Source organism: Python bivittatus, unplaced genomic scaffold (assembly GCF_059951505.1).
Source record: "Python bivittatus isolate LINGU-HERP-01145 unplaced genomic scaffold, Pbiv_v1 ctg000340_np1212, whole genome shotgun sequence".
Taxonomy (NCBI): Eukaryota; Metazoa; Chordata; class Lepidosauria; order Squamata; family Pythonidae; genus Python; species Python bivittatus.
In genome coordinates this window covers 3,156,513-3,176,462 of record NW_028277056.1, presented here as the reverse complement: position 1 = coordinate 3,176,462, position 19,950 = coordinate 3,156,513, and the positions used below count along the sequence as shown (strand labels likewise).

The 19,950-nt window shown below is 49.3% G+C and overlaps 1 protein-coding gene across 1 annotated transcript; it reads right to left on the bottom strand.

Annotated features, from left to right (window-relative positions):
- Positions 1–133: 133 nt before the first annotated feature.
- On the bottom strand, positions 134–16,898 carry LOC112541511 (dicarboxylate carrier UCP2-like). Its single transcript, XM_088140439.1, has 9 exons — positions 16,795–16,898; positions 15,816–15,906; positions 14,602–14,759; positions 9,791–10,007; positions 7,273–7,480; positions 5,414–5,608; positions 3,780–3,881; positions 1,991–2,171; positions 134–1,248 (listed from the first exon to the last, which is right to left on the bottom strand). Exons 4-9 carry the CDS (start codon positions 9,914–9,916, stop codon positions 1,134–1,136), a joined length of 927 nt encoding a protein of 308 aa, XP_087996565.1. The 5' UTR covers positions 9,917–10,007; positions 14,602–14,759; positions 15,816–15,906; positions 16,795–16,898; the 3' UTR covers positions 134–1,133.
- Between the last annotated feature and the right edge of the window lie 3,052 nt (positions 16,899–19,950).

The window sequence follows — 19,950 nt, the reverse complement described above, 5'->3', positions numbered from 1 at the left end:
GGCTGCTACTTCACTAGCTAAGCTGTTTACCAACCGGTTGCAGCTGCGCCGTGCAAGTGCCCAGAAACCATCTCTTACTCTACAGATGCAACAGTGGAAGGAGGGGTATCAGGGAACTAAATTGTGCCCACCACACACACACACAGGTTGGTTTCAGCTCTAGGAGAATACGGTGGAAAACAAAAACGGGTTGATTTTTCTTCAGCTTTATTTTAAAAAAAGAGGGACATGCGCAGTGCATAATTCTTTTTAAAAAAATCCCATTGCAACATCACAAGTAATTTCACAGGAGGCTGACATGCAGAAGCAGCCTTACGTGCCGTTTTTCCAAGCTTGCAGCTGAACAAAAGGCCGGTAAGCGAGATCCTTCCAGCAGCTTTGCAGGAGAAAGCAGGTGAGAATGGGAACCCTTGGTTCAAAGAGGAAAGGATGGAGGAACGGGATGGGAGACGGAGCGCCGCCCAGCTCCTTTGTGGCCCATGCTCTGAATTAGGCTTCGTAATGCGAGTGGGAGTTCTAAAGGACCTACAGGGAGAAGGGAGGGTCCAAATACATTTGGACTGCAGCCACCCCCCAAATTTCAACAAACGGGGGAAGACTGCAGTTGTAAGACCTCCGGGAGACTAGCAGGCTTGGAAAAGTTGATTTCTTCTAACCTGAGTTCCAAAGGGGGTTTCTACTGAACTGGCCAACCGAAGCCTCTTGGACAGTTTCAAGTCAAGCACTGAAGTGGAACAAAATCCATCCATTTGAGTTTAAGGGGCGTGCAAGGCGTGCATGACACAGAACTAAACGGGAGCCTTCAGGCAACGTTCAGCAAGTCCAAGCCGGCCAACCTAGGTCGTCCAGCGTTTTAATAAAAGTGTCCCCTTCCAAACAGCAGTCTTGAAAGGCGAGGTTGGACAGTCACCCAGGCAGAACTAATCACTTTAAAAAAGACAGCCAGCAGGAGTCCCCACAGGTCCTGAATCAGCAGCTACAGTCAGGTTATGACAAGTAAGCATAAAGCAATTCAAACGTTTTAAAACGGAAATCGATGGAGATGCAGAAATGCTCAGATTGGGAGGGCGGGGGAATCGATTTCTAGGACGTGGGCACGTGGGCAAGAGCTAAGCTGCGCCTGGCCAGTTGGCTCACGACGGGGTCTCCCATGATCCACGGGCTGCCATCAGGGCACGCTTCAGCTGTTCGTAGGTCACAAACATCACCACGTTCCAGGAACCCAGGCGAAGAAACGAGGGCGTAAAGCTAAGAGGGAGGGAGGGAGGGAGAAAAGGGGCAAAAAATATTTGCTCAAGATTCTGCATGAAAGGAAGCCAGAAGGACTATTTATGGGCATAGCAAAGTAGGACCAATTTTCCACACTGCAGAGGATTCTGCGCAGCTAAGCTTGCAAGTCATCCTAAAACGTGGGTCCCCACCCCTGTTCTGAATGCACAACTTTGGGCCCCAAATTAGCAATAAGATCTCACACAACACGCTTAACCAGCTTCCTGAGTTAACTCGTTTTTAGGGTTCAGCGTGCAACATGCTTGGAGGGAACTCGGTTAATGAAATCCGAGCTAAAAAAAGGAAGATCAATTTAGCAAAACAGGAGACGTCCGCGGGAAAAGTTCTGTAAAAGGAAGAGAACAGAGCACCTCCAGGGTCAAGATCCGTTTGCTGGCTAAACGCGGTTGTTTATTATTTCTCTAAAACGCTCCTTACCCATTTTTTGCTTAAAAATGATCACAAAGAACCTAGAGCAACACACCTGCAAAAAAATTGCCCCAAGTTAAGAAGGGAATGCAGAGCAGCACAGCTGACTGGGGGCAGCTTCCCCCCCCCCCGCAAGAACAAACATTCCGGAAACAAAAGGAAAAAAGCGTGGGGGGCCTCCCCCCAAATTAATCGATTTAATTGCCCCCCATTGTCAACCTGTCTGCAGCTGAATGCTTGGTCTTGGACCCCTGTAACTTCGCACCCCCCCCCAAGAAGACGCCTGCTTTACCCTTTGTAGAAGGCCAGGGGTCCCTCCGCGCGAAGCATCCTCAGGGCGCACCGCAGGGCGCTTCCGTACTGGCCGGGGGCAGAATTCATGTACCTGGTTTTCACGACATCGACCGGGGAGGCGATCACGGTGGTGCAGAAGCCAGCCCCAAAGGCGGACAGAAAATGGCAGGGGATGTTATCTGCAGGAGGAGAAGCAAGGTGGAAAAAAGTCACGGAACTTGGTTTTGTACACGATCACTGCAGCGAGATGACTGTGTGCACCAAGGTGGAAATGCGGGGAGGGTCGGTGAAGATGGTGGGACTTCCAGAGATGGCTAAATCGACTTCCCTGATCAGAGAGAAGACGGCATCTATATGTATGGCTGGCTGGAGATCCCCGATAGACTTTTTTGCACGAAACACAACGAAGAATGAACTTAGGATTTATGGTTTGCTTATTAGACAGAATAGATTATGGAAAAAAGAGTTATGTTGTTACCATAGAGTAAAAGGTAAATTTATAACTGTACTTATAACTGTTGTAAAGCAGATTGGAAGTTACCGCTTTGTGTCTTTTTTCCTTTCTTTTCTATTTTTCTTTCATCCCCGCCCCCCTTTCTTGCACTTTTAGCTTTCACTTTGATTTTTCTTCTTTTTTCTCTCCCCCTTTATGTTAGTTTGTATTAGTTTTTATCTTTTTTAAAAATCTTTAATAAAATTATATTAAGAAAAAAGGAGACGACGCAAGGAGGTTGGGCGCATACGGAGCATGGCTTTGATAGAAAATGCAGTCAAAATGCCCCCGGTTGATATTCTGGCACCAGCAACGCCTCCCTCTCCTGAACCTTGAAATCTAGATTTGCACGACCCCAAGTCCAGTGGATCCCCAGCTTCAAATGGGAGCAGGAGGCCTCTTGCTTGACTAAGCGTCCCCCAAAAGGGCAGCTCCAGACAGGTTGGGATGACCCCGCGGGAATGCAAAGGGTGGGGTTTGTGGGTTGTTACAGAAAGGAAGGATCCACAACCTGGAAGCTCACAGCTGCCCTTGTCGCACCCACCACATCTTCTCCAGACTGCCAAATTGTTGACAAATTGTAATTCCTAATAAAGGGGGCCATTATTAAATATACTGGTCAACCAGGGGTCACTAAGAGTCAACACCGACTTGAAGGTGCATAATTAATCAATATTACAGGTAGTCCTTGCTTAACGACCACAATAGGGACCAGAAAATTCATTGTTAAGTGGGGCGGCCATTAAGGGAGGCATCATGTGACCACACCCGATTTTACAACATTTTTGTGATGATCATTTAAGCAAATCACATGGTCGTTAAGTGAATCACAGAGTTCCCCATTGATTTTGCTTGCTGGAAGCTGGCTGGGAAGGTCACAAATGATGACCGCGTGACCCCGGGACACTGCAACCATCATAAGTGCAAGCTGCCTGGATTGCAATCATGTGACTGTGGGGGGCACTGTGACAGTTGTAAGTGTGAGTATCGGTCATAAAGTAGTTTAGGGCCGTTGTAACTTCGGTCACTAAATGAATGGTCATTAAGTGAGAACTACCTGAAAATATATGGGCCATAATCACAATAACTGCATTGACCTAATCAAACTTACTTTGATTAACTTCTTTGTCCTAGTCTGCTTTGATGGTGAAAGCAGCTCTGGGCATGGCTCTTCAAGGAAGATCTGATCCTCGGTCCACAAAATAAGGGTGTGTGCCCCTACATACCCCTTCCTACTGCATTTCCCACAAAAAGAGCAGGATTGCACCAGCTCAGTGCAGTCTATCTTTCTCACCTGTCATGAGATGGTATTTCAGAAGGGTATCCTTGATGAGATCGTAGGTCACCAGTTCAGCGCAATTCACGATGGCGTTTCGGGATACATTGGGTAATGTCCCTAATCACATGGGAAAAAACAGGACACTAAGAAAAGAGGAACCCAGCATCCTTGCAATGATTCAAAAGCCGTGCACAGAGTGTTTAATCAGTGCCCACGGACCCGGGTTCAGAAAAGGATGCGCAAGGCAAGAACGACTCACAGGTCAAATGCGGCACAGCAACGTCCGTAGCAAACTCCAACGATACCAAAATTGGCTGTGACATTATCGCCCAAACATCACCACCGCATACTTGTCCCCCCACATCTGGTGCATCGGCACTTGCTTATGTGGGACCAGTCACCCACTCACCATGTTCACGCAACATGCTTCAGTTAAAACCCTGGTTGCATTCCAAAACCAGCTAAGCTTGGTTAATGTTAACCCTGGATAGGCATTCTGTTAATTTGTACAAACAGCTCTGGAATAATTTATTACGCCATCCACTCTGCAAACCCAGAAAAGAGTTTCATAGCATCCAGGCCAAGCAACATGTGTGAATGCCCCCTTGTTGCATCCCATGTAAGGATCCAGTATTCTAACAAGCTTCCATTTAATTTTCTTGTTCTTCTTTAAGATGTTAAAAGCAGAGGAAAATGCACAAAAAGCGAGTTCCGAAAATCCAGAACTGCGCCTGAACTAAAAGGGCCTCCCCAGGCCACCATATGTTAGAAAACTGCAGAACAGGATAGCAAGAGGCCCCACAATTATTTTACCCCTGAAAGCTACTCTGGCAAAAATCAGCTGGGTGGTTTTCTACCATTTTAAGGCAAATACACTCTAAAGGTAAAGAAGTCTTTAAAAATTTGTGTTACAGGAAAAAAAATAATTGTGTCCTTGATGGGGAGACCCTTCAGCCTTGCCCACTTCAGCATCCTCCCTCCCCCTATAAACTCAGCAAAGATGCCTCTACCTCTGCTGGTCGGGGCCATGGTTCAATCGCAATTGGGGGAAGTTGGGGGGCGCAGCTGGCAATAATTTAGGATCATAATCTCAGATCAGTCTGGCCACATAAGACCTTTCAATGGACAGCAGTGACAATAAAATTCAGCTCCACTTTCCCCAAACCCTTTATTATTTCTGTTTATTCAATCTATTTATATAGGGCCCCCGCTCAGCACGTGACTTAGGGCCGCGTACTTCATTACACAATAGTAATAAGGCAATCGAACCATTTCATAAAAAGACATTGAAAATATAAACCAAAACAGAGACATATTGACACAGAAAATGCAGGGGCAATTCACCCAATGGGTCCTATCCCTCCCAGAGCAAACAGCCAGGTCTTTAAAGCCTTCCGAAAGGCAGGCTGGGTCGGGATCAGGCGGATCTTGGGGATCCTGCTCTGAAGGACGTGGGCAGCAGCAGAGAAGGCACGTCTCCCGGGTCTCGCCCAAACGACCCCAGCAGATCTCGCAGGGTGGGCAGAGAGGAGGGGAGACAGGCGGTTCTGCAGTTGTGATTTGGCCCCCAAACCCAGACTGCTGAGACCAGAGGGCGTGGGTCCCTGGGGCGAGGCTGGGGCACGCCCTGGTCTTTGCCCTTCACCCACCTTTCCACAGGCCCCTGAGCCCCTCCTCCTTGGCAATGGTCTTGTACGCGTCCAAGGTCCCCTGGTACCGCCTGCCAGCTTCCGTTCGGACCTGGGCCTGGAACCTCACTTTGACCACATCCGTGGGCTGGGCCACCATCACCGCCATCGCTCCCGTGGTGCAACCAGCGAGAATCCGGCTGCCCACGCCAGCATCTGCCGAAGTCGGAGAGAGAGAGTGCCGTTTGGTTCAAAACAAGCACGTAGGCACCATTCAGCTTCTTCCAGAAAGAGCCCTATTGCTCTGGCAACTAAAAGACTGGGGGGTCCTTAAGCAAATAACCCCCTCCCCAAATGTGAATAGCCGACATCTCACTACCCAAGTCTTCTGAGGGGCATCAATAAAGCAAGCAGAAAATCTGGCTTCGTTCCACTTCCCAAAAGCTGGCTTGGTGGTCACCCCCAGGTTCACTCTTACTCGCCCTAGGTGAGCAGCTATTTAGATACCTGCCCTACGGATACCTCTAAAATCCCAGCCTTGGGAATATCAAAGGCATTTTTTGAGGTGGGGGAGAGGAAGTGCAGTGTTTATACTTTTTAGAAATAGAAGAGGTTTGCTTAGCTATTCAGGTAGGGTCCTACCCGCCCCCCCAAGTAAAACAGATGAGCTAAATTGTCGGTTTAAGCTGCTGATCACAGGAGCTCAAGGCTGCGGGGTTCCAGAGGCTGGAAAAACAGAAAAGGAAGAGACACGATCCCCTACGGTGGGGGTCAAAAAAGTCAAGATGGCGGCCACCACTGCACAATCGAAGCCCGATTCCATTTTTACATCAGTTGTATGTAAAAAAGAAGCTGGGTATCCATGGCCGTGGCTGCCATCTTGACTTTCTTGACCACTCCTGTGGATGCCCCCGGAAAAGAGCATGGCCTGCAGAAGACGGTCTCCAACCCTCTCTTCGGAGAGCAACTGGAAGCTGAAATCCTTCATGCTGTGATCTGCATTTGGTCCTGGTGCCCATGGGCATGTGCAGAGAGCAGAGGCGCTCGGGTCAGTCGCTCATGCCCTGGTCATCTCTCAGGTAGACTATTGCAATGCGCTCTACATGGGGGTTCCTTTGAAGAGCATCTGGAAGCTACAGCTGGCTCAAAATGCAGCCACACGGGCAGTCACTCATGCCCCAAGAACGGCACATGTAACACCCTTCCTGTGCAAGCTGCATTGGGTGCCAGTCTGCTTCCAGGTCCAATTCAAGGTGTTGGTTATCACCTTTAAAGCCCTCCGTGGCATGGGACCGGGTTACCTGAGGACCGTCTCACCCCCATCGCATCAACCCGTCGCACCCGGTCAGGCAGAGAGGCATGTTGCGGACCCCGTCAGCAAGGGAATGTCGGCTGGCGGGGCCCCGGAGGAGGGCCTTCTCTGCCGTCGCCCCCACCTTTGGAACATTCTCCCCCCAGAGGTGCAGCGGGCCCTGCCCTCCCGGCCTTCCGGAAAGGATGGAAGACCTGGCTCTGCCAGCTTGCGTGGGGTGACAACAATCTTACCCAATCCTGGGGGTGGCTGGCGCCTTGAGGACGCTCCCTGAGTGACTGCCAATTATTCTTGGATCGATTTATTTTCTATTTATTAATAGTAGATTGTAATTTTGTAATTTTAACTGATTTTAACTGTTTTGTAAACGTCCGGAGTCGTTTCAACGAGATGGGCGGTGACAAATTTTATATATAAACAAACAAGCAAAAATATGTTTTTCCTCTCCACACTAAATATTCAGAGCCAGGCTACAAACCTGGACCTGGGAGGGACGGCTGCCCCGCCAGCCTCTGCCCAGCAGGCTTCCTTGGCACCCCACCTGGAGCCAGAAAAGATGCCAACTTACGCTCTGAACCTTTGGTGTAGAAGTGCTTCACCGAGTCGTAGAGCCCGATGCGGACCGAGGCGAAGCTCATCTGGCGCTGGAGGCCGGCCACCAGGCCGCTGTAGAGGCTCTTGGGCCCCTCGTTCCTCACCATCGTGGCCATGGTGCCAAAGACCCCCCTGTACTCCACCGCTTTGGGAGTGAGGCGCAGCTGTTTCTCTCCTTGGATCTGGGCAGGAGAAAAGCGGGGGGGGGGAGAGGCTTTAGAGTGAATTGGGCCCTGCCCGGCTCAGCTCAGCAATGCCGTCCGTGCTGGAGGGTGATCCGGATCCATCCGGGGGAGAAGGATGCAGCATCCCAGGCCCTTAATCGTTTGATGGAAAAGAAGAAAAAGAGACACGAAATTGTAGAGGGGAAAAAATGAGTCAGAGGAATCACACCCCGTGCCTCAATCCCTACAGCTACATTGCCCTGCAATGCCAAGCCAGGATCTTTTAAACCATGATCTGATGAACAAGCCATCGTGGCCCGGTTTGCAAGGCATGCCAACCCACAAGGGTAGAGTTAGCATGCTACATTACATTACGCCCCCAAACCAACCAACTGTACGGTGGCTTTGAGTGATGGGCCACCCAGTCTTGTGGTTTCTCCAAAGGAAAGCCAGAGTTTTTGGGGCCTTGAGGCAAGCCACGTTCTGTTACAAGGAGGGTGTCGACTCCTGAAAACAGGATCCTGATTTGGTACATGAACGAGAAGCAGCTATTGGGGTCTGTGGGCAACCTTGCAAACAAAACCTCCAACGCAATAATCTATATACTACTAAAGCTCATGTCTGTAACCTTCAACCAGGTGAAACGGTGTGTCATAGGGCGACAATTTTTGAACCAAGGTACAGTGGTACCTCGGGATACGAACTTAATGCGTTCTGTGACTCTGGGCGTATCCCGAGTTGGTCGTAACCCAATGCAAATTTCCCCATAGCGTTCAATGTAAATCCGGTTAATCCGTTCCGCCCTCCGAATTTGGTCGCACCCCGAAGCAAATTTTCCCATAAGGTTCAATGTAATTACCGTTAATCCATTCTGGCGTCCGCGGACCACGCGTCAGGGGTGGGAGAACGGCCGGGCGCGGCGCGAGAACAGTGGAAAAACAGCCGCAGACCACGTGTCGGGCGGAAAAATGGCTGCGGACCACGTGTCAGGGCGGAAAAATGACCGTACCCCAAGGCGGAGTTCGCACATCGAGGTAAATTTTTGCGGCCGGAGCTGGTCGTAACCCGAAAAGTTCGTTAGTAGAGGTGTTCGTATCCCGAGGTACCACTGTATCTCAAATGGGCTAACTGACAGAATACGTCCAAAATCTGGGACCCATGACTCCCATGGGATTGAAATTTGGGAAATTTGTGGCTGCTTCAGCACTACTCTGCTGCTGCGCCACTGTGGTCAACCCAGATTACATGATCATCATGGGTGTATCCCTGACCTGTTTCCCGCCTTCCTCTGTCCCCTGCGCCCAACTGGCTGGCAGCAAGGCCCGATGGGTGAGTGGCAATTGGCTGCTTTGGAAACAAGGCAGAAATCTGAAATCTCTTAACAGCTGTGGGCACTGAGGGAAGGATGAGGGAGCGACTTGGATGCCTGGTGCCAAGGTGGGCTGGCTGGGGGGCACCGGTGGTCGACGGGCAAGCCTTCTTCCTCCCTTGAGGGAGGGAGGGAGGAAGATTTACGATGCTCCCTGCCAGCTTCTCACAAGGAAAGTCAGTGGGGAAGCCAGCAGGAAGTCGGTAATCACTCCCACTCCTCCCACTGCTTTTTTGCCCTTGGTCATTCTGTTTCTCTGTTTAGGTAAGGGAATATCTCTGAACCGATGGCCCAGCGGGTCACGGCTTGTCTAGTAATCTTTAAAAGTGGGGAGGGGTCCTGAGAGCAAACGTTTAAGAGACACTGCCTTAGAGCAAAAAGGCCGAGGGATGCACCAAACCATTGCAATTCAAGCCCCCGGTCCCTTATCCACCTTTGCAGCCATTCTCCGAGATCTGCCCCGATGAAATCCCCTCGCTCAGCTCTTCTGATCGAACCTCCTCCTCTCTCAATTCAGCAGGAGCCCGTTCATGATTAAGGACCATCACCCAACCTGCTGCTTTGTCAACTGCCTCAAGGGCCCCCCCCCACCAGGTCCAGCTGAGCAGACTTGGCCCAGCCCCTTTTCCTCCTTCATCCACAGTTTCACACGAAAGGAAAAAGGGATCTGCTTGAACAGGCCACAGGCCAGCCCCAGGGGCCCAAAAAGCCACGGCAGCCAAGGAAGACCGGGCCAGGGGTTTCCCAGGCAGCTTCAGCCTTCCCCAACCCAGTGCCCCAGCAGACAGCTGGGACTGCATCTCCCAACCTCCTCAGCCAAAGGACCAGGTTGGAGAAGGCCAACCCCGGTAGACACCTGAGGCTGAGCATGAAGTCCTTGGCTCGAACAAGACTGGAAGCTGCAGGTCCCACCTCCACCTCTGGAGGGGCAACCGGGCAAAACCTCAACAGGAACTCACCTGTAACCTGACCTTTGCCGTGTCGAGGGGGAAGGTGATCAGGTCTGCAACGCAGGCCGCTGTCCCAGCTCCCAGAAACTTGACAGCGGCTGTTGGAGGGACGTCGGAGGGCTTGAATCCAACCATCCTGGCAGCTTCAGGCTGGTCTGAGGGAGGGACGGGATGAAGAATCCGAAAGCAGCTGAGGAGCAGAAGGACCAGCAGAAGGAGCTCTGCCCTTGTGGGGGAGAAAAAGAAGAAGAAAATTCATGGCTTGCAGTCCCTAAAGTTCACCACCTTCTGGGGAGTTTGGGGTATATTTGGTCTCCAGAAAAGGTAACTGAAAGACAAATATCTGTGAGGGGTTGCCGCAAAGCAGAGGGGATCAGTGTTGCCCAGAGGGCAGGATCAGAACTTCTGGATAAAAATGATGAGAAAGGAGATTCAGAGGCACTTCCTGACGTAGCAGCTGTTAGCCAGAGGAACCATCTGCCTCATGAAGTGGTGAATTTTCCACAAATCTTCCAACAGAGGCTGAATGGTCACCTAGTAGAGATGCGCTAGCCCAAGGGTTCATTATCCTTTGAATCATGAAAACTCCTTTTCAGAAAAATGTACAGGGAGGTTGCGATTAGTGCAAATTTGAAAACAGGTAGTCCTCGCTTAATGACTTAATCATTTAGCAACCATTTGAAGTTACGACAGCACTGAAGAAAGCTACTTACAACTGGTCCTCGCACTTATGGCTGTTGCAGCCCCCCCCCGCGGTCACATGATCACCATTTGCAACCTTCGCAGCTGGCTTCTGGCAAGCAAAATCAGTGGGGAACTGCATGATTCACTTCACCACCACCACCACAAATATGTCATAAAATTGGGGAGGTCACATGACACTCCGCTTAACGACCATCCTGTTTAACGATGATTTTTCCAGTCCCTATTGTGGTTGTTAAGCTAAGACTACCTGTAATGTGATATTCAATTTACAGTAGTGTGAATTGTAAACTGATACCAGGTTGCGTTCAATGCGACCCAAAATTCAGTTAATGTGAGGCTGGCGCATGTGCAATTGAGGCTAGCGCATGTACAGTTGCGTTACGGGTTTTACACGCTGTTAATCTTCGTTGTGTACAAAATGGAGAAAAGGAAGATTCCTTCAGAGGAAAACAGCACAAGCTCGAAAAAGAAGAGGGTTGTTATACTAGAGCAGGAATTTGATGTAATTGAACAACATGAACGTGGTCATAACAACGCTAAATTAGGATGAGATGTTGGAATGCCTGGATCTATAGTGGAATTTTTTTGTTTTTATTTTGCTTTCTATAACTACTCTGTGACTTTGCTAACCATACATTTAAATTATATTCTTTTTATCCTTTACTGTAATATTTCACTGATACACATATAAAAATTAAAATTTAAGATTTTTCATTTCCTATTTCCATCAAGCTGGGATGAATTACCCTATTTCCCATAGAAATACCACTTCTAATAGCGCGAATTCGAATAACGCGACCATTTCATGGGATTCATTAACCACACTAATCGAGACCTGCCTGTATTTCAATGTATGAAATACATAAATAGTATTACAAAGGAAATTAGTCCTGCTCAAATACCAAAATATTTAAAAATAACAATACATTATATTTTAGTATGCGCACTTTTTTCTTAACCCATTAATAAGACACTAACCTTTTTTTAAAGAGTCTAATAATTTTAGAGAGTGTGATTTAATGATATTAACCAACATTTTTGGAGTCTAAAAGCCATACATTATTTCGTGGCCTGCACACACATTATTGAATGACTAATTAAAGTTAGAGGTTAGCGAAAACGAAGTTGTCATTTTCTGCCGACTTCAGAGACCCCCAAAACGTACCCCACATCAAGGACCCGTCTCTGCTGGATTCTGCATAGACGGAGGGGCTGGAGGTCCCTTTCTCCTTTTTTTTCTATGAGTCTCTGGACTGGGACTACAAAGCCCACAAAAGCAGGGAATTCGAGGAAGTGCAATCCAAAATACCTGGAGGGTACCAGGTTGGGGAAGGCTGGGGGAAAGAGCCAGGGGTTTTGCAGCTCTTCTGAATGCGGCCAGGATGGGGGGCAGGTATACGAGGAGGGGGAGAGGGTTTCCAGAGGACAGGTGCTGTGACAAAATGGCTTGCTTCGCAGGTCCCATGCTGGCTGGACAAAGATGGGAATTGTAGTCCTGCACATCTGCAGGGCACTTGGCTCAGAAAGGGGACTTTGGCCAATGAAAGTCTTTTTTCGGTCCTCCTTTCTCGTTGCAACTCAGGACAGACCAGCCTTGAAAAACAACGTTGGCTGCAAAGTGGTGGGTCGGTTCCTGCTTTCACTGTTATGACCATGACTTCCAGACGGCGCAATCCACTTCCCGTTCCCCCAAAAAGAGGAACAGCCAAACGCCACCAGCCCCTTTCAGATTGGCTGTTGCTAAGCAACACAGCCCACTCCGCGCAAAACTCCTAAGTCACCCGAGCATCTCCTTTGCTCTGAAAGCCCGTGATGAGCAGCATCACCCGGCCAGGATCCCCCGCGCAGACGGGGAGCTTTTGGGCAGCCAGGAGCACCTCAGCCTTCGTTTAAGATGCCGGGCAGAGGGCACCCCTAAGTCTCAGCCAAGGTGCCATCCCTCACCCCTCCCTACGGGTCCCCCAAAGTATTACTTTGAACAGGGAAAGTACTCAAGGGAAAAGGTACTCAACGCAGACGGAGTCGCTTTATTAACTCCCTTATTTTAGAGTCACGGTGCCAGAAGCGACCCTGGAGAACCGCAAGCCCACCCCGGTTAATGTTAACGTCAATCAAATCCAGATTTTCTCCTGGTTTTGTGCACATTTCAGGGGCCAAGGGGGGCCCTGCAGCCTTTCCAAGGCTGTCTGGTCTTGGTTCAGCCTCAGCCAGGGGCTTCTTCACTGACGCCTGGCGCTCCCAGGAAGAATTCTTGCAAAAAAGTTTCTTTACCCAGCAGAGGTATTACTCTCCGTACTGAATGCAGACCCAAGACCGCTGTACGCAGCCCGAGACCCTTCTGGCTGGGGATGATGGGAGATGAAAACCTAGCACCTGCCTAGGGCCGAGGTGGCTGGCCAAGGCTCCTGCCAGTCAACCTCTGTTAGATGATGTCCAAGAAAAGATGCTCCGGGGTTACTTCCTCCCTGCCCCAGTGAGTCAGCAAACATCTGCTGAGTCACGCTTTTGAGGAAGTGGCGAGACATTTTCCAAGTTGGACAATTTCCAAACTGAGGGTGTTCCCAACTGGGCCTAAATCCCATTCATTTCTGATTTTCTCTGCCTTTTCTCTGTCTATCAGAGTCCAGAGAAGAGAAATTACAGATGAAGGATGCAAGAGGTGGCTTCCGGGTGTGTGCGTGTGCGTACACACACACACACACGCACAATTCCTACAATCTCAGCCATTAAGCAACTTCAGTAGAGGAACAGAGTGGGGTCAAAAAAGTCAAGATGGCACCCACTCCCAAATGAAGCCCCGTCCCTTTTTTTCATATCATTTCTAACTTTCACCTCTCACGATGCCCCTGTGCCAAACCGTGCGGGTTGGCCCCTCGTCCTTTTTCCCAAATGTTCTCTACTTCTTGCAGAAAAAGTGCAAACTACCAATTTTCATTAATCGCTGAAATGAAGGCTTGTAAATGAATGAGGATGATTGGGTCTCAAGATTTACGGAGAACGAGGGAACTTGGTTTAGCAGAATCGGAGAGAAAAAAACACGGCCCGAGATCGTATCAATATTCTGAAATGCCAATTTCAAAACGTTCCTAGGGAGAATCTTGGTTAATGTTAACCTTGGTTATTTTTTTTTCAGGCTTAACATGCTCTGTGAGCCCAGCCCCTTTGCTAGCGTACTCTGCATATCCAGAACGTGGGTTAATTTGCAGCCATCAACAGTCATTGAAGCAGGTCTAAGACAAAATTAAATATATCAGCTTCAGTGTACTGGAAGCCTCCAGAAGTGCTGGGACTACAACATCCAGAATCCCCAGCATGCCAGTACAGTCATACTTGGAATTGTGGAAAGACAGTTCCAAGAAAACAGTATGGCGCCCTCAAAAAAGGATTTTTCCATATTGTCTACATTACAGCAAATGCCCAGATGTTCATCTATCTTAGTTCTATATTTTAAGTATCCTTTGAAATACATTTTACACCCTATATTATTTAACTTTAATCAAATGTAGCTGTCTATACCCCCTCAGGCCAAAGTTTGCATCCTCAAGGTTTAGAAGCTTGTCAAATTGAAAAATGAGATATTCAGGCTGTAATATCACCGTGATAAATATCAAGTCAACAAAACAGACGGGGAAACGTCATGGATGACTTTGGGGAACTCTGAGCGAGACGTAAAATCCTTAATATTCCTTTTGCACTTTTTCCTGCTTTTTACATACATGGTGGGAAGTGACAAGTCTCTATTGCACAAATTATTTATGTATCTCCTCATTGTAAAGATCCCAAAGCAGTCCCTAGCATTTTAAACAACCTTTTCCAAACACTTGAATTTTTTTAAAAGCTTAGATCAGTGTTTCTCAACCTTGGCCACTTTAAGATGTGTGGACTTCAACTCCCAGAATTCCCCAGCCAGCATGGCTGGCTGGGGAATTCTGGGAGTTGAAGTCCACACATCTTAAAGTGGCCAAGGTTGAGAAACACTGGCTTAGATTCTTATGAAATTTAGTATTACTCCAAATATTTTTTTCCCCATCCCTGTATGTCATCTCACCACAGACCCAGCTAAATAACAAGGCTCCCTAGAGCTACCTTTTCAAAGCTTGAAAAATCATGGTTACCTTATTCAAGTATATCAGGATCAATCGATCGGCTGGATCAAGCTTCTCTAAAGGTTTCCCATTTGTCAAATTTATTCAACAGCAACACAGCCCAAGTCCCTTGATGTTCCATAGAAAGACGGGCGGAAAAACGACACCGAATAATCATAATATTTATCCTGCAGATGGAAAAGAATAAAGAGAAATGCCTGAATGTAGGGCAGCAATGTCTGTTACAACTCATGATTGATTAGTACGACTACCTGGACTGAAAAGTTAAGTCTCAGGAGATGCCAAGAAAGGCTCAGTCCTTATCGGGCCCTGATCTGCTGTGATTTGCTTTGGACCAACAATCTTTTGCACACACTCAGCGATTCCCAGAGCCAGAACTCGTTCAGGCTGGCACCAGACTGGAGGAGGAAAGAAACTAAAAAAAGGTCCTTTTCAGTGAAACCAGGCATGGCCAAGATGGCAGCGCAAGTGGGGCAGCCTCCAAGCAACACCCCCAGGTAAGAAAAGGTAATTTAGGCAAACTTTGGAACTTGAAAGGGAGGCGGGCAGGGAGGCATCTGGTGAGGCGAAAATCCTTCCTTCTGACAGTCCTGATTTTATAAGCGCTCACTAGGAAATCTTGCTTGCCCCAATTCTACCCACTTTTTGGCACAGTTTACAGCAAGTTGGAAAAACAGCTCAACGTAGTTATGGCAATTTCTTTTTTGGAAGGGCTTCTCAGTCTAGTCTACAAATCTGGGATTCCTAGTGGTCCCCCATCCAAATACTAACATGGTCAGGCACAGTTCAGCTATCTGAGTTCACCCAAATTTTAGATGCTTATAAGCCTCTGGAAGCCAGTGGTGAGAGGTTCCCAAGGTGTTGGAATAGAAAGTTTACCTCCTGGAGGTCTCACGGACCCCTTCGTGTTCTCGGTAGCAGCATGGAAATGGTTGGTATCTGTGTATTTTCAATTTCCCACTCTAGCCTCCAGAACTGGCCCTTTCCTGGTGGCCTCCCCTCCAAGGACTAACCAAGCCCTGCCCAGCCAGGTCCTATCCCGCTACTACAAGACTGAATTTAAAAAATACATATTGTTGGCCCACAAGGGAGCACAGAAGGCAAACTCTGACAGCTTCAACTTCCATATTCTAAATTTTAACTTTCTAGCTTTTGGTCTTCTGATCTCACTGTTTGGTGCTGCATCCATTTGGCGGGGAGGGGTTGAAAACTTCCATACTTACGCTATTTTGGTTGATCCTCCTACAGGTATTGGGAGGAAGTCTTTTGCTGGTCAACTGGAGGGAATTACAGCACTTTAAAACAGAAGCTGATCTGCAAATATGGAAGAAAACATGATCTGCCTTGGTTACACAAAGTCTGCCCAGTTCTATATATGTCCTGATGCAGCATCAGACAGACCTTGATTTTAAATATGGTTTACTGAATAAGCCAGGGTAACTGGGCTCACCCCCACCCCAAAACACCTCATAAACATTGCTGACCACAATGGCTGAGCTCACACCTCAACCCTAACCCCAAACATTAGAGGGCTAAGAAGGACCCCACAAAGAGCCAGCAAGGAAGCACTCAGGTGCTTCAAGGACGGTGGGAACAGGCAGGCTGGGCTCCCTAATTAAACACACCCACAGAAAATGTGGGCTGCGTTCACACAACACATTTAGCCTGGTTACTAAACTAACCCATTTTGAGGCTCAGCAGAACCACAAACTAACCAAAGATGCTGCATTTGCCCAAAAAGGCATGAAAAGAACCCAAGTTAAAACAAACCAAGTTTTGGACGCTGCGTGTCCTCATCTAACCTGGTTAGGCATGTTGCCTGAATGCAGCCCCAGCTTCCTTCCAGTAGGAGGGAAAAGCAGGAGCCCGAAGCCCACCTATTACCGCCTGGGCTGCGGGGAGCTGCCCAGGGCGGGACCTGTAGGCCAGCGGGGCTACCCGTCCGTCTTCCCCGGCCAACCACGCTGGCCGGGGACGATGGGCGTTGCAGTCGGCCACTTCTCACACAGCGGAGACCGGCGCCCCAACTCCCAGGCAGCGGGAGGGCGAGCGACGAAAAGGGGAAGAGGCACCCCGGGAGGAGGAGAGGCGAGGGCGGCGACCCCCGCCCGGGGAAACGGGCGCAGCGGAGCCCTTTGCCAGGGCGGGAGGGGAGGGGAGGGGGAGGACGAGGACGAGCCCCCTCCCCAAGCAGAGGCGCACCTGCAACCCAGCGAGAGCGAAGCACCGAGCGAAGCGTGCAGCGGCGTCTGGGGAGCGAGCAGGCGAGGAAGCGGCGCGCGGGACCAGCCTTTATGCCGGCCGGCCGGCGCCTCGCCCCCGGCCCGCCCCGCGAGCAGCTCCCGCCCCTGCCCCTGCCCCTGCCCCTGCCCCGCCCCGGCCCGGCCCGGCCCGGAGCCGCTTGGACGGCTGAGCCGCGTTCCCACGACGCGCTGAAGGCGCCATCCGGTCAGCCCGCTTCCAGCCTGGGTGCGGGTTGAGATCCGCGGGGTCCGCAAGCGGCCATCCGGGTTGGGCTCGCCCAAGAGCAAACGCCCGGAAGAACCCGCCGAGCTCAGCGTGACGCGGGAATGAGGGTTCGCCAGGCTGCGCCCGACCTGGTCACCTGCCTGGTCCGAACTCGGCCCCAGGCGGCCCCCCGGGAGCCCGGTTTCCTAGGGGCACGCAGCGATCCGGCCAGCTGGTCCAGGTGTGGGCACGACACCCTTCCTCTGGCTCCTGCAGGATGGGGGACTACAGTGCCAGTAATCCCCAAGCAGCCAATAGCTGAGTTGCAGCCCCGCTGGGGGAGGGCCCCAGATTCTCAAGGGCAGCTGCTGGGGTCTGGGGCGCACAAGATGCTAAGCCACCAATTGTGGTTGACAACCACATAGCAGAATCTGAAGTCTGGCTGAACCCTTTCATTAGAGCTCGATGGGGCTGATCAGTCAGAGCTATGGGCTGCCTGACCCGGGCCGTGATGATGTCACAGGTGTACAATGATGTCATGATGCATCTCCTAACTCTCCCCCCTCCCCCAGTTGCTGAGGGCTGCTTACCCATCTTAGCTGGGGTAACACAGGTTAAACAGCATCCTAGAGCTGGAAGAGGCTGCTAAGCCAGGTTAGCTGGAGGGTGAAGCACCTCTTTCAACCCTGGGGTTCCAGGATGCTGTTTCACCTGCACTACTCAGGTGTGTTGACAGTAAAAGCAGAGGACCCTTTTCAGCCCCGCTCTTGGCAACCACAAGACCAGCGTCATCCGCGTCACTCTGATTACCCCGGCCGGTTTTTTTCCATGGCATTGCCAGGTTGAAGGCGAAAGTCTTAATTTCACCACGGCAATGTCATTGCAGCATCTCAGGTTTGGGTTTATTAGGATTGGCCAATAGCCAGACAGGAGCTGTCACAGGAGGGCGGTTGAATTTCCTTTAGGAAACGTGCTAGGAGGCTTTTCATTGCAAGACCACCATTGCAAAGGTCCTCCAGAAAGTTGTTACCTCCTTATTCTCTCAAAGGCTCAAGAGCTTCGACGAAGGGTTTAGTAAAAGTACATCTTAGCCCTTTTTTCCCAGACTCCTTCATTTTAGAGATGGCCGGGTGGAAGAGATCCCTGGGGCAATCTTTGCACTTTTTTCTCGCATATTATGTCTTTCTGCATTCGGTGGAATTTGCTCTTTGCTGAAGATATTTCAGATGCAGTCTTAAAGTGATTAACCTGGAGCGGGTTACCTTTGCTTCTGGTTGATGGCTTCGATATGACCATCACCTTGCTTGATAACAGAGAAGTCTTCAAGTTGGTCTGCTAGGGACTTCCATTCACATGTCTGCAGTTTTTGTGCCCACATTAAGGAACAAGGTTGCCATGAGCCACATGCAGAACGGGTTTCAACTTGCCCGCCTGGCCTGCAGCCCTGGGGTTTCTTGATTGCCCCCCATCCAACAGGCCTGACTGCTTAACCTCTGGACCTTTGCATAATTGTTAGAATTCAAGGTAGCATTCTGGACTCTGTTTTGGTACCCTTTGGGTACAGAAAGTCCCTGTGGGTGACTTCCAGTTCAGTTTGCACCCAACACGCTCCCAGTCGGTCCTGCCATCCGGCTCAGAACAAATGCACTCATTTCAACTTGCAAAAATATAGCTTGAGGTTTATTTATTAAACATCAGCAAACACCGGAACAGTTAACTGATAAAATGGGATAAAATGCAGACAGAAGCAGGAAGAGACAGACGTGAAAAACAGCTCAAGAATTTATATTAACTATCTGTTGGCACTGAATTTTCAGGAGCCGTTAGAAGTCATACTGTGGGGAAATGGCATGGAGAGTCTCAAAGGGAGGGGCCTTTGATTAGCCCAGCTTTAACCCTTGTAAGCCCATAACAGAATAGAGATAGAGAGTAGGACACCAGGTGATTTTTCCTCTATTCTGTACCATTAAAGAAGTCATTTTTTGAACAGACATGACGTATCCAACAATTCTGATTTTAATGCAGACCAGAGTTCCTCACAATGAATAGAATAATAGGAATTGGAAGTTCACGTGTGTGACACTTTAGACATGTTTCTACAAAATTTTATCCTCAAATATTCCACGTACACACACATATCCATTCTGAAAAGTTCTGCACCTCATTTTAGTGCCCAAGTGCCTATTTAAATGCCATGGAAATGAACAGAGATATTAACTGGACGTTTTTACAATTTATATAGTACTCCTTATCTTGGGAATCCCAATTCCATCACAGGTTGGGAACTGGGTGGGCTGATTTGTGGATGGTGAGATCACTTTGTTTCCATCTCTTTTCCCATACGTCATCCCCACCATCGATCTATGTTGACCCCTTCCTCCATTTCATATTGAAGATAGCTCCTCCTGGAGGAGAGCCATCATTTGTTCACCACTGCTGAGAATAATTGATGTGGCATGTAAAAGCATTAATAAACTGTATGTGTGGTGTTCAGCTTGCTGCAATTTGGGATTCTGGTGGATGCTCGAAGAAATTGCAAGGCTCTACAACAGATCGCTCTGTGGCCCAAAACACTGCATCATCTCCAGTGGAATTAGCCCAGGGAGCGTTTAGCCCAGTGTTTTTCAACCTTGGCGACTTTAAGATGTGTGGACTTCAACTCCCAGAATTCCCCAGCCAGCTGGGCTGGCTGGGGAATTCTGGGAGTTGAAGTCCACACATCTTAAAGTCGCCAAGGTTGAAAAACACTGATTTTAGCCTCTCCTTAACTCAGAAAAGTCCACTGTTGGAAGTGGAAGAGAACCAGGCTGTGAATCTTTCCATACATTCCAGAGCAAATTGTCCTAAAAGAAAATAAAGCCTTCACTGGAATATTTTGAATACTTATTGGTCTGATCCTGTTACTAGTCC